This window comes from Malaclemys terrapin, chromosome 10 (genome assembly GCF_027887155.1).
Source record: "Malaclemys terrapin pileata isolate rMalTer1 chromosome 10, rMalTer1.hap1, whole genome shotgun sequence".
Lineage (NCBI taxonomy): Eukaryota > Metazoa > Chordata > Testudines > Emydidae > Malaclemys > Malaclemys terrapin.
In genome coordinates this window covers 19715221-19729198 of record NC_071514.1, presented here as the reverse complement: position 1 = coordinate 19729198, position 13978 = coordinate 19715221, and the positions used below count along the sequence as shown (strand labels likewise).

The window sequence follows — 13978 nt, the reverse complement described above, 5'->3', positions numbered from 1 at the left end:
CAATCCTAATACGCACTGGAGCAGAAGTCAGAATAGCTGAGAAGGAGAGTGGGGTGGCTCTAAGCCATCTTTCTGCCTCCACTAATCCTGGCATTGGTCGGGAGCCAGACTGGTACTCAGTGCATACTAGGCTGCTCTAGGGGTTGCACTGCATTTTACTGGTGCTATTACAAAGTGAAGATTGACAGAGTGCATTGCACTATAGCCCTGTCCCCAGCGTCCAAAACATCAAGGCTTCATGTATTACATTGCAGGTATCCACATATCCAAACTCTTTAGTAATCTATGTGAAATGAGCTAGCCATCTCAGTTTAGTTCCTAAGGGGCATCACAGGTATCACCATAAATGGCACTAATAGTCGCTCATTAATGGCAGTGTCAGCAGAGAAGTAAAGGAGTGAAAGGCTCTGGACTACCCAGTCACGGGGGGAGACATAGTGGCAAGGTGACATGGGGTAAGTTTGAACTGCTGGTGTCCACGATGTACCTGTTCTCTGGATAACCAGAACATTTCAAATCTCTTGGGGCATGCAATGTAATCTCTTTTCCACAAATTACAGTAATTTAAATAAAAAGAACAGGAGTACTTGTGGCACCTTAGAGACTAACAAATTTATTAGAGCATAAGCTTTCGTGGACTACAACCCACTTCTTCGGAAAGCTTATGCTCTAATAAATTTGTTAGTCTCTAAGGTGCCACAAGTACTCCTGTTCTTTTTGCGGATACAGACTAACACGGCTGCTACTCTGAAACCAGTAATTTAAATATATTTGTAGGGATTTTTAAAATGTATATTAAATGCATATAAAATGTATATAAAAGAGAGAGGTTGTACATGCAACTCATTCACTCTCTACCACAGGGTTATTGTTTCTTTTACTTTAAAAATCTAATTTCACATGTAGAAGTACATGGAGACATATATACCACTGATCACTACTAGCAGGCACCTGTAAGCACGATAGCTAAGTAAGCAAATAACTTTAAAAATTAAAACTGTGTGCTTCTAGTAATAAGAAAAAGATTACAAAAACTTTAAACAGAAAATAGCGCTTTTTGCAGATAAACATAGCCAGCCTAGGGGGAATGGACACAGTTTAACCGTGGGGAAAAAGTACTGGAAAGCTCTTAGTACATTTAAAAAGAACACTGAAGGATAAAAAGATCACAATATCACTCTGCTATACCCATTATTTTGATAAGCCTGTTTACATTTTGGCCCTGTCAACCACGACAATACTCCTTTTATTTCCTCTACCATACATACCTCAATCAAGCACAAGATTTACTTCTCAGTGACAAAGTGAGGCAATGTATTAGAAGCTCCAACACTGTAAACCCTACTCTTAATCCACTACACTTACCCATAATCCATCAGAAATATTCAGCAACTGCAAACATTGCATGAATTTTATTCTTTATTAACATGGATTTGATGCCTGAAGGAGCCAAAAAACTATTTTGAATCATTCTGCTAATTTTCTACCCTACAAATTGTCTAACTGCAACGTCAATATTAGCAAGGCGAAAGACGGTGGTTTTAAGAATAATAACTGAAAATATGAGATTAGCCATCATATAATATACACTGTGGATTTTAATTTCCATATTTTTTAACTTTAAGAGTTGCTGGAATAATGTAAAACTTGTGTGAACAGGAACCTTAGTTAAGGAATAATGCCCTCTCAATGTTGTTCAGCATGAGATCAAAGGAAATTTTTACATAAGGACTCAACATTTAAGGAAGAAGAAATTAAACATGCACATCAAGGACATTCTGAGGAAAAGATGAACAACAAAAATATCACAAAGGTGATGAATGCATTGCTATTTCTCAAACCAAAGGTCAGGTGCAGGGAGTGACAGATGTCCACCACTGCTTACCTGTCAGCTGTTGGAGAGCGAAGCAAGGAGGAAACAAAAGAGTTGACATAATTCAATGACAATGAATTCTAGACAAGAAAGAAAGAAAGAAAGAAAGAAAGCAAGCAAGCAAGCAAGCATGTGCTATTCTCCAGTTCTAAGCATTATCTCCATAAAAGGTTTAGGTTTCTTATGTACAAAAGTACGCAGCAGATCAAGTTTTAAAAGCACAAAAATTAACAGGATAAAGCATAACATTGCAATTAAGAAAAAAAATTGACATGAAATAGCCATTAATATTTATATGCTTTATAAAATCATAATCTCTCATCTTACCTCACATACAGGGAAATAGGAACAACTGAATTGAGTATGATAATGTACGACCAAAATGTGAGAAATCCTGAAAATACAGAACTGTTCACCACTTCATTCCAATAAAGGTAAATTCTGAAATGGGCCCCAACCTGTTGTTCCCATATTGAATTTCCTATTGCCAGAATTATTCCCATACATACCAAAAAGCCAAAGATCTGAAATGAGAATAGCAGAGCTGGTTAGGTTTTTCAAAATGTGTACTATTTCCTAAAATGGATACATGGAAAGGATACATTTCACCTATATATACACATATTGATATTGCCCAGTCTAAGTAAACAAGGCAAAGAATATTTCATCTCTAATAAGATGAGGGGAAAATCTCACTTTGCTGTTCTTTGCCACAAATAAAGGCCCAAATTCTGAGTCCATAATTAGTTTGTCTCCAGTTAGTCCCCATTCCTTACTCAGTTTGTCTAGATACTGGCTGTGTACAAACCAGAGCCCATGTTCCCCTGACCCTTTCGCGAGTGCACAGCACATGTGTGTGTATTTATGTACATACATGTACGAGTGTGCCTGCTTTGCACAGGGGGGAGAGGCCAAATTGCAGTCCAGAGCCAAAGGGAGGGTAGGTCCCCATCTCCCTCTGCTCTGGGTCATGGGACAGTTACAGTGCAGTGTGAGGGGGTTTAAGATGCATCACATAAAATCATTGTAGCCATATGCATACTCCCCAAGCATGTTGGGGAGCTCTGGGTGCCATCCTGCCTTCCTGAGACACAATATCTTTTGATGCTCTCCCCGGATGATGTAGTTCTACACTGCTACTTTCTATAGGCTGTGATCTAAAGGCAAATCTAGCCAATAGTGAAGACCTTAGGATCTGGCCCAACATCATTATAATCCTGTGTTGTACATAAACTACAAATAGGTACAGTTATTAGAAGAGTTGGCAAAAAGAGTTTTTTTTTATTGTTGTGGTAAATAACAAAAACCTCAATGAGCACTGGCTGTGAGCATTCTTATAAAAGTTTGGTTTAAGATGTGTTTTTCTAAGTCATCGGTATAGGATTAATTTTAATAGCATGTGGGTACAGAAGAGCTATAAATAACTTTAAAAATGTGAGTAGTATTTAGCCATGCTGGAAAAATTTCACTATTTCTCACATGGAAACTTCTCTCTTCATCCCCAACCCCATCTATGAATCTTTGGATTTACTCAGTTAAAAAGTTTCTGCAACTCCATAATTTCTCCCATGATCAAAAACACAACACTTAAAAAAGTAGTAGCTTTGAAGTCTGCCTATGCCAAAACTGCAATATTTTGTTTCACTAAGTAACAATAAGGAATTTGGATATATCCTTAGCTTTAATCGTAGAGACCAAGTTTGACACAAAAGTGAAATACTCAGTCCACTGAAGGTTCCTAGTTACAAATTTCTGCACCTGATCTTCACTACCTGGGGATAACCTGTCACAAAATTAACAGGAAGGGTACAATCCTGTTCTCACTGAAGTTTAGGAACCAGAACGATGGTGAGAGATAAGAAAAATTGCTGTAAAAACTTTCTGTGCATTTGTCTTTAGCTCATCATACCAGTGGCCTCATGAAAAGATCCTGCCCTAAAGAACAATGGATTGCTACTGCTTGTAAATACTCCTGTATGCAGGGGTGCTCGGTGACAGATAATGGTCTTCAAGATGGATAAACGTGTGTCTTTCAACTTATGTATGCATCTGTGCTGCAATGCTTTCATATTGGTATCGTACACTGTCCAAAAATATCTACTGATACAGATAATTCCACGATATCTGAAATGATAATTTAGTAGAGTAGATTAATTATGTGGATGCAATGCCCACTGATTTTTCCTGATCTGACTATAATAACTTACCCATAATACTAAAGTATTCATCAGCCGGTCAATGCTTGTTCTTTTAAATTTAGTTCTACCACTGTTTTGCATTAATTTAGTGTCAGGGCCTATAAAAAAAAGTAACAAATCTTTTTTTAAATCATTACATGATCAATTATTTACTAAAATTATTAAATACATTACTGAAATTTTTAAAAATACACATATTGAAGCTACTTTTTTCTAATGCATATGCAAGAAATAAATTCTAAAAACTGAGATATCATTTTGCAAATTTTAATTGTCTAAAAGCATTCCTGAGCTTTCACAATCAATTTTGAAAAATATTCCGCAGCTGTAGAATGGTGGTTAGGCTCGGGGGTGAAAATCATCATCTAATTTAAAATCTTATTGCTCCAAAAATATTTCATTCCAGACAGAGGTAATTTCCAAGGACTTTATTCACATAAAACTACAAAATTAGGAACAAGCTGTTCTGTGTTCTTTGCTTGCCTCGCCCCCGACTTCCTTTGAGACCTCATTACACATTACCTCTCTAAGCTCCTGTTTCCTCATCTATAAAATGGGGATCATACTTACCTACCTATCTCAGCAGGGTTTTCTGGGGCTTAAATTATTAATATCTGTAATGCACTTTGAGATGCTCAACTGGAAGCTGATACAGAAGTGCCAATTAATTATTATTATTATTTTATTTATTCATTAAGTTTCCACAAGTTCTGTAGTGCTGGCCCACAGCAAAGCAAGCAGTCAGCCTCTCCTCTCATTATGTGTGGTTATTCAAGCCAAACTTCCCCTCTGATGGGCTTACATGGAATATAGTCAACTTTTATGTCACTTGAACTACTGAGTATGTAAAGTAATGTGTATTAACATCCACATGAATGAAGAGAGTGGTCTTCAAGGCACATCAGCAAGCTGCTGTTTGATGGCAGGCCACATAATTCATAAAAGCTCCTCAAAACTGAGCTCCTTTTTAATTCCAAAAATCTAAGAACAAGGACATGCTCAACTAAAGAGCAAATGAACCTGGCCCAACCAATTTACTGGCTACATTCTAGGTACAGATATATGTGTTTTGACACATCTGGGCATTGCCCATGAATTTAAAACCAGCAGTGCTCTACATACACATTTGGAGCAAAAACATAGCTAAGATTATTCAGGAAGAGCTGGGATGGTTTTTTTGGGGTATGGGTTTTAAATGTGAATTCTTCTTGATTGATAATTGTAGTATAGCCAAGGACTCTGATTCACGTCACATGGATATTGATTTGCACAATGTCTTAATTTGACTATATGGAATGTAATTACCTCATATATCATTAAATATATGTATAGTTTAAATTCATCCTGAGGTTCCCTCTATTATTACTATTATTAAATGTGTATAATAGATTAGTACCCACAGTGCCTAGTCAAGAACTGGGATTCATTACATCAAAGAACTTACAATATAAGACGAGGACTAACAAAGGTTGGATAAGGAAGAAATATAAATATACACAACTTTTATCTACATATCTATACACACATACATTTTGTTTGGTATTACATCAATTTTGTGTAAACATAATGTCAGCCTTCCCTAACTGCCTCCGCTCACCCAACCATTATATGTTGACATGGGATAGGAGTCCATCTTCCCCTTAATTGGTGGGCAATTTTACAACAACATCCCAATGTGTTGCATCTACCAGACCTAATTACTATCTATACTTTCCTATATCATTCCTAATGCCAGGATTTTCCTTGTCTCCATTTCTTTGCATTACTAGGGCATATGAAATTTTGTAATATATTTGTGAGCATCTATTGCATTCTTGCAAAATTCTACTTGCGATTTGCTCTGGGCGAGTAAAATATCATTAGCTCTTTCATCAGACATCATGGTAAATGGACAGGAAAGTACATTTTCTGCTTGGACTGGTAAAGTCATGACAATTTTGCAAGGCTGATCCATTACTTTCATATTTATTACATTTTTGTTCAGGACTTTGAAACACTGACACCCTCAGGGACAACTAAAGTTTGAGATGCTTGTATACACAGATAAATTCAGATGGCTAGTGCCTGCTCTCTCCTAGTGGTTAAAATAGGAGAGAGGGAGTTAAGATATTTAGGTTCTACTCTTGCCTCTGCTAGTGAATCACTGTGACACTTCGGTCAAGACAGCTAACCTCTCCATGCCTCGCTTTTCAGCCCATCTGTAAAATGGGGACAATTATACCTATAAACTTTGTACAATATTTCTGAGATCCTAAGACGAAAGGATCTATCTGAATGTGGAGTATCTATGCCAGCCGTTATAGACACCAAGCCATAATGATACATAGCTGTTATACAGGGTACTGGTATGTGAGCACATTAGGGGTTAAAACTGCTGTTAATCCATAAAGGGTGGTCTTACCGGCAAAAATAACCATTCCAAAGCACCAGCCTGTGTTTCTCAACACACAACCTCGTAGCAGCATCTTTTCATTATTGAGCGAGTACCTATTATCTTTCCAGAAAAGAACTCCTGTGAATTTATCCAGCTTGTTGTTAGGAGGTTCACAGACAACAACACCTGTAAAGTGAAAAATTAAATTCTTATCACCCTTTAACACACAGTTTACCAGGATAACATTTTACACTAACTAGAAGTTTCTGGGATAACATTCTTCAGGCTTGTCTACACTTCAGACACTGCAGCTGCACCACTGTAGTGCTTCACTGTAGACACAATCTTCACTGACAAGAGCGCTTCTCCCATTGGTATAGGTCAGTGTTTCCCAAACTTGGGATGCCGCTTGTGTAGGGAAAGCCCCTGGCAGGCCGGGCCGGTTTGTTTATCTGCCGCGTCCGCAGGTCTGGCCAATCGCGGCTCCCACTGGCCGCGGTTCGCTGCTCCAGGCCAATGGGGGCTGCGTGGGCTGAGGGACGTACTGACCGCCACTTCCAGCAGCTCCCATTGGCCTGGAGCGGCAAACCGCAGCCAGTGGGAGCCACAACTGGCCGGACTTGCGGATGCAGCAGGTAAACAAACCGGCCTGGCCCGCCAGGGGCTTTCCCTACACAAGCGGCGTCCCAAGTTTGGGAAACACTGGTGTAGGTAATCCACCTCTCCGAGATGTGGTAGCTAGGTCTACAGAAGAATTCTCAGAAATTGACTTAGCACTGATCTATACCAGGAGTTAGGTCAGTAGATATACGTCTCTCAGGGGTGTGTGGATTTTTCACAGCCCTGAGAGAGATAGCTATACCGAAATAAATTTGTAGGAAGACCAGGCTGAAAGACTAACAAGCTCTTTTATATAACAACGATCAGAGATTCAGTGGCATTTAAAACCTAGGAAGAAACATCACTCTGTATCTACATACATTAATACTATTAAGTTTATTATTTCTTTATGGTAGTGCCTAGATGCCCGAACTGAGATCAGGACCCCATTGTGCTAGGCACTGTACAATCATATAATGAGACACAGTTCCTGCCCCAGAGAGTTTACAATCTAAACAGGCAAGACAGATGGAATGGTGGAAGTGGAAACAGAGACACAAAAAAGTGAAGTGATTTGCCAGAGGTCACACAGCAGATCACTGGCCAAACAGAGCATTAACTGAGGTCTCTTGATTCCCAGTCCAGTGCCCTATCAAATAGATCACACTATCTCTCCCTAATTAAACATCTAGTAATACTGATATTAATCTGGCCTACTAGTATAAAGTGGCACACTGTGCTGCCCTGTGGGAGTTTTGCAGTAACTGGCAATTATTGATGTCAGTGCCCCTACAGACTGGCACTCAAATAAGTGAAAAGCTGGATCTCTGGAGTAGTGGGAAGGAAAAAGCTTCCTGCACTGTTCTTGTGTACATATCTTTTGGTCAACAGCACTGACAGCTGACACAGAGAGGCAAGATTGTGTTCTCTGCTACAGATAAAGAACTATGGTTAAAGTCCATAGAAAATTAAATAGGCTGAGAAAAGGAAAGAAAAAATTGACCACCAATAACCATTGTGACATTCTATACCTTGGGGAAGTGTGCTATAACCCCCATATTCCTCATTTTCATATAATCATGATCTTACATATAAAGCATGTCTTCTAAGGTATCAGGGGAAAGGTTATGATCTGCTGAAAGTCATTTCTCTATCCATATATGTATATAGAATCATAGAATCATTTCTCTATCCATATATGTATATCATTAATGCATATGAAGTTATGAGAATTGTGTAGTATGGTTGTCTCTATAACATGCTGTAAGTTGGGGTAATCAGCCAGATATTAGCTCCCCAGAGGCAAAAGCAAGGAAAGTAACCAACGCCCGGGCAGGGTGTCAAACAACCCATCAACAGCCATTGTCTACCTGAAGCAGTGTGTTTGGTTTGAAGTGTGTCAGAGACTCCCCTTGAGATAACAGGCCTGGTACATATCAATTTATTTGTTAAATTGACAAACTCGCATAAGCTTGCAGGGTCTAGCGGGCATAACTGGACACTACAAGACGGAGGTTCCTAGGGTTGTGTCTGGGACCACAGATATTGGCTAGTGTCATTTGGTTGCAAGTAGCTGGGAGCAGGTTACATGCCAGAGGCTGTGCGTGAACAGCCCAGGAGTGGGGGTTCTCACAGCAGAGCAGGGTAAGGCTGGCTCCCAGAGTCAAGAATTGAAGTGACCTAGCAGATGACCAGTCCAGATAACACCAGAGGGGAACGTCACAACCATACCTTTGCTTTTAAACAAAGTAGCTCCTGTATCATGAGGAAAGCGTCCCTTTGCTTTTTAGGACCCATTTATCTACATTCGCCTGCCAAGAATCCTTATTCTTTGGAGGAACACTATTACAGAAGATTTGTCTACAAGGCAAAAAAACCACTTCACTGCAGTGAGTCGTAGAGCCCATGTCTACAGACTCAGGCTCCCAGAGCTCACAGTACAGCGCTAAGAATAGCCTTGTAGACATGCAGGCTCTGGCTGGAGTTTGGACTCTGAAGTCCAGGGAAGGATGTGGGTTTCGGAATGCAACCTCCAGCCTGAGCCCAAATGTCCACACAGTTATTTTTAGCACAGGCGCATGAGCGTTACGAGCCCACGTCTGTAGGCCTGGGCACTGAGACTCACTGCCACTGGGTTTTTTTGGCTTGGTTTGTTTTCTTTTGCCATGTACACGTACTCTAAGAAAACACCTGGAGGAGAGGCTACACTTTTCTTTGAAGATCTTGACATCTTTTGGAAAAACTGCTTTCCAGGAATTAAAGTTGAGCATTTGGAGTGGAAAGATGGCCCCTGCCCTTTGAAACCTTTACCTACCAGAGATCCTCTTTAAGATTTTTGAATAGTGAGAAGGTAGGTTGTTTTTTTTAAGGTTTGCGTTTCCACTTTCCTGTTGGTGAAGGAGTACCTAATTCCCCGTCATCATGCAAGCCAGGACACATTTTCAGTAATATTAAGGTAGAACATAGACTGTATTCTGCCATTTCTCTTTATATTTTGGCTGAAAGGGTAGAAGTTCAGCTGGTTAAATGTCGTATATATCAGTCTGAAAATTGGGGCTTCAGATAAATGTGGTACATGATTAACCAGGGTACAGCTTGTGTTTATTTAGAAAGTGTATAGGAATGCCAGTGATTATTTTCAGCTGTCCTAAGTTTTTTTCACTACTCTTGTTTAATTTGTTCCATGGTCCTGATTAGAAAACGCTCAAATTTGGAAAAAAAACAGTAAACACACAGTACTGTGCTGCAGATGGTGAAATATTCTAAAAGAATTCCATTAATGGCATCTTGCACATCATGTGATGTAAGGCAAAAACAAACTCCTGTTGCAGCCAACTGGGATTAGTGCTTTTGGAATGAAAACAGAAATGGCAGCCTACAGCTTGTAGGAAGAGAACACAGAGAGTGACAGAAGGGGCCACCCACTTATACAAAGGTGATATGCATGCAAATTAATTGCCCCTGGATTTGGTCACATCCCAAATTCACAGTACATCTGTCCTTAATTCTCATGCCCTGAAGGTTGAGAGTTTGGCCCAACATAAAATGTGAAAAACTGAACTGCACAGGACAATGTCAGACTGCTAAATTCTGTGTAGCTTAACATGCTGTTCAGAAATTTGCTATTATGAAATCTCATGCACATTTGGCTTCACCCAAACTAACCAAATTTGTGTATTTAGTTATGGGGAAGGAGGAGCCTTTTCATTTGCAGAGTTACACAAACAATGGGTATTGTCTCCAATATTTTAAGACCTCTCACCAGGCTGTCCTACTTCATGAACCATTTCTTTTCCTTTTTGATAGATTTTGTTTCTACTTTGAAAACAACATCTTTGGCATGACCTTTATAACAATGGCTTGGTCCCACAGTTATGTCACAGTTTACTCATATTTCCTACTTTCTAGGGTTAGAAGTTGCCCATAAAAATTTGCTGTGGACTGAAACTTGGCATAATGCTTGTACTGCCTGCCTGAGAGAGAATGGTTTTAAAAATTGTAAAAAAACCCAAATCTGCTAGGCCATTTATAGGTAATAACTTTCAGTAGGATGTCTCCCGTTGACCTCTCAGAACTGAAACACCAAAGATTATATTTCTCCCCTTCTTCCACTATTAAATCCAAAGTATGTTCTTTGGTCCCCAATTTGTGTTAGTATGTGAAGTGGAAATTTCAATATATTACAAGAAAAGCTGTTTTCATGCTTTTTCCAGCCAAACCAAAACAGTCAATTACTGGAGATTTGCTACAAAGCTGTTTGCAAGATTTCCAGCCCAATGTTTAGAGCAAAGAGTCTCAGTCCCATTTTTTTTACATTTCAGAAAACCGCATGAACTTCAAGATCTCAAAAGAATAAAGCTTTTTGAGGATTATTTAGCATTTAGTCTATCTAGTACAGATTATTTATACAGTGCTCACCACATTGGTATCTGAATACATAGGCCAATCTTGTAAATTGTCTTGATAGTTTATAAGCCTAGGCAAAGAATCTGTTGCCTACTTTTTAGCATATCATGTCTGTCTATTACTACATCTTGGAATGGCTTGTGTGGCCCGGCAACATAGAATCACAGAGAGGCAGGACTGGAAGGGACCTCGAGAAGTCATCAAGTTCAGTCCCCTGTGCTACGGCAGGACCAAATAAACCTAGACCATCACTGGCAAGTGTTTGTCCAATTTGTCCAATGGTGGGGATTGCACGACCTCCCTTGGAAGCCTATTCCAGAGCTTAACTACTGTTATAGTTGGCAAGTTTTTCCTAATATCTAACCTAAAGCTCCCTTGCTGCAGATTAAGCCCAATACTACTTGTCCTATCCTTCAGTGGATATGGAGAACGGTAGATCACTATCCTCTTTATAACAGCCCTTAACATATAGAAAGACTGTTATCAGGTACTCCTTCCGTCTTCTTTTCTCAAGATTAAACATGCCCAGTTTTTTCAACCTTTCCTCATAAATCAGGTTTTCTAAACCTATTATCATTTTTGTTGCTTTCCTCTGGATTCTTTCCAATGTGTCCACATCCTTCCTAAATTGTGGTGCCCAGAATTGGACACAGGTATCAAGCTGGGGCCTCACCAGTAGAGCGGGACAATTAGCTCCTGTGTCTAACATACAACACTCCTGTTGATACCCCCCCAAAATGATATTAACCTTTTTTGCAGCTGCATCACATTGACAACTCATATTCAGTTTGTGGTTCACCATAACCTCCACATCCTTTTCAGCAATACTACCACACAGACATCCCCATTTTGTAGTTGTGCATTTGATTTTTCCTTCCTACGTGAAGTACTTTGCACTTGTCTTTATTAAATTTCATCTTGTTGAATTCGGACCAATTCTCCAACTTGTCAAGGTCATTTTGAATTTTAAAAGTATCCTCCAAAGTGTTTGCAACCACTCCAAGCTTGATGTTATCTGCAAATGTTATAAGTAAGGCTACGATTTAGTCACAGGTATTTTTAGTAAAAGTCATAGACAGGTCACGGGCAATAAACAAAAATTCACGGCCCGTGACACATCCATGACTTATACTATAAATACCACTGACTAAATCTTGGGTGGGGGCTGGTGGGGAGGGAGCCCCAGGGAGCCACTGCTGGGCTGCCCAAGCAGCAGCCGGTGCAGCTGGTCCCAAGGCTATCTGAGCAGTTGGCTGGTGCAGCCACACTGGGGTCAGCCATACTGGCTCCTGCAGAAGTCATGGAGGTCACGGAAAGCCACGGAATCCGCGACTTCTAGGACCTCCATGACAAACACGAAGCCCTGGTTATCAGCATATCGTCTACTCCATTATCCTAGTCGTTAATGAAAATACTGAATAGTACCATACCTGGGTCTGACTCCTGTGGGACTGCACTAGATACACCCTCCCAATTTGACAGCAAACCATTAGTAACTATTCTTTGAGTATGGTTTTTCAAATAGTTGTGCAACCACCTTATAGTAATTTCATCTAGATCTCATTTCCCTAGGTTACTTATGAGAATACCAGGCAGTACTGTATCAAAAGCCTTACTAAAATCAAGGTAGATCACATCTACTGCTTCCCCTCATTCCAATAGGCTGGTAATCCTGTCAAAGTAATCCAATCAAAGAATATCCCTATGGATTCAATAGGCCAAAAGGTAACTGAGCTTAAAAAAAGAAAACAGCTGACCCGGCTTTTCTCATCAAGGAGATACTGATTCTGCCAGTGCTTTAGTATGATGAAAGAGGCGCCTTTTCATAAAAGTCACTTTCCACTTAAGCATATGGAAACAGCTATCCTTTATCATTGGGAGAATCTTTTTTTAAAATATCAGTTATGCTTAGAAAATTTAACTAATTATTTCAGAACCTTCCAAACTTTACTTCTTGAATATTGCTTAATGCAGTAGTTAACAGGAGGGAGTTTGTCTACTGGCTCTACCAGGATACTAGGAATTAGGACTTTTGAGTTTTCTCTCCAGCCTTGCCAACGATTTATTGTATGACCTAGCTCAAATCACTTTATCTTTATCAGTTTATTGATTTGTAAAATGGCTGTAATAATATGTCCTTCTCTGGGATGCTGCAAGGTGTAATCCTTTGCTATATAGTAGCAAAGTACTAATAGTGAGCTTTCCTATCTGATATTCTTAGTGTTTAACAAACAAAAATGTTATGCCCATGAACTGCCTTCACTTTATCCTTCTGTGGACTGTTTTAAATTAAAATAAGCATAAATATATTTCAAGCCCTGTATACTATCACGAGAACTGAAGTACTAAAATGTGGATAGATACTTTGCTAAACATAAATGTTTTATTTTTCTCTTTTTCAGTTGTATGATATGCTGTCAGAATGACCACAAGGTACTGGATGTTTCCTGTAAAAGGACTCCTAAACCTTTCTCTGATACAGAATTTAGTATTAACAGCCATGCAAAATATGTAAACTTGTCATAAGTTGCATAAAACAGATCACAACAGCAGTCAAAAATCAGGGAGATGAAAAAGACAGCATTAAATGGGAAAAGGCATATACTGTAGTTACTCCAAGAAATCAGACTGAAGTATATGCAGCTGATGTATATTTTTAGATTTTCTTTGCTTGGAAAAACTCTTCAATGCCCATAAAATTCTAATAAACTAAAAAAAAATGAATGCCGGCTCAATATAAATATTTATTCAGTGTTAGAACCATTTATATGAGTTTACCAATTGTATAAATTATTTAGACAAAAATGTACCCCTTCTTTTATTGGCTCTGGAGCAGTTTGCAATCCAAAGAATTAGATTTATTCAAGACACTGAACTCACATTTTCATTGTTATTGAAAACTGTTAAATACTGTTAAATACACCATCACGGCAGAGAACCTTTCTACTGTCTTCTATGTTCTCTGCATTTAGCAAAATCTACCAAACAAAGACTTAACACAGATTTGGGGACTAATCTAATAATTAA

At 39.1% G+C, this 13978-nt stretch overlaps 1 protein-coding gene across 1 annotated transcript in view; it reads right to left on the bottom strand.

Annotated features, from left to right (window-relative positions):
- Positions 1–13978, bottom strand: part of ATP8B4 (ATPase phospholipid transporting 8B4 (putative)) — a 170594-nt gene that overhangs the window by 61361 nt on the left and 95255 nt on the right. Inside the window, 3 exon segments of the mRNA XM_054043060.1 lie at positions 2201–2397; positions 4081–4169; positions 6473–6631. Of these exon segments, the coding sequence (XP_053899035.1) occupies positions 2201–2397; positions 4081–4169; positions 6473–6631 (445 nt within the window).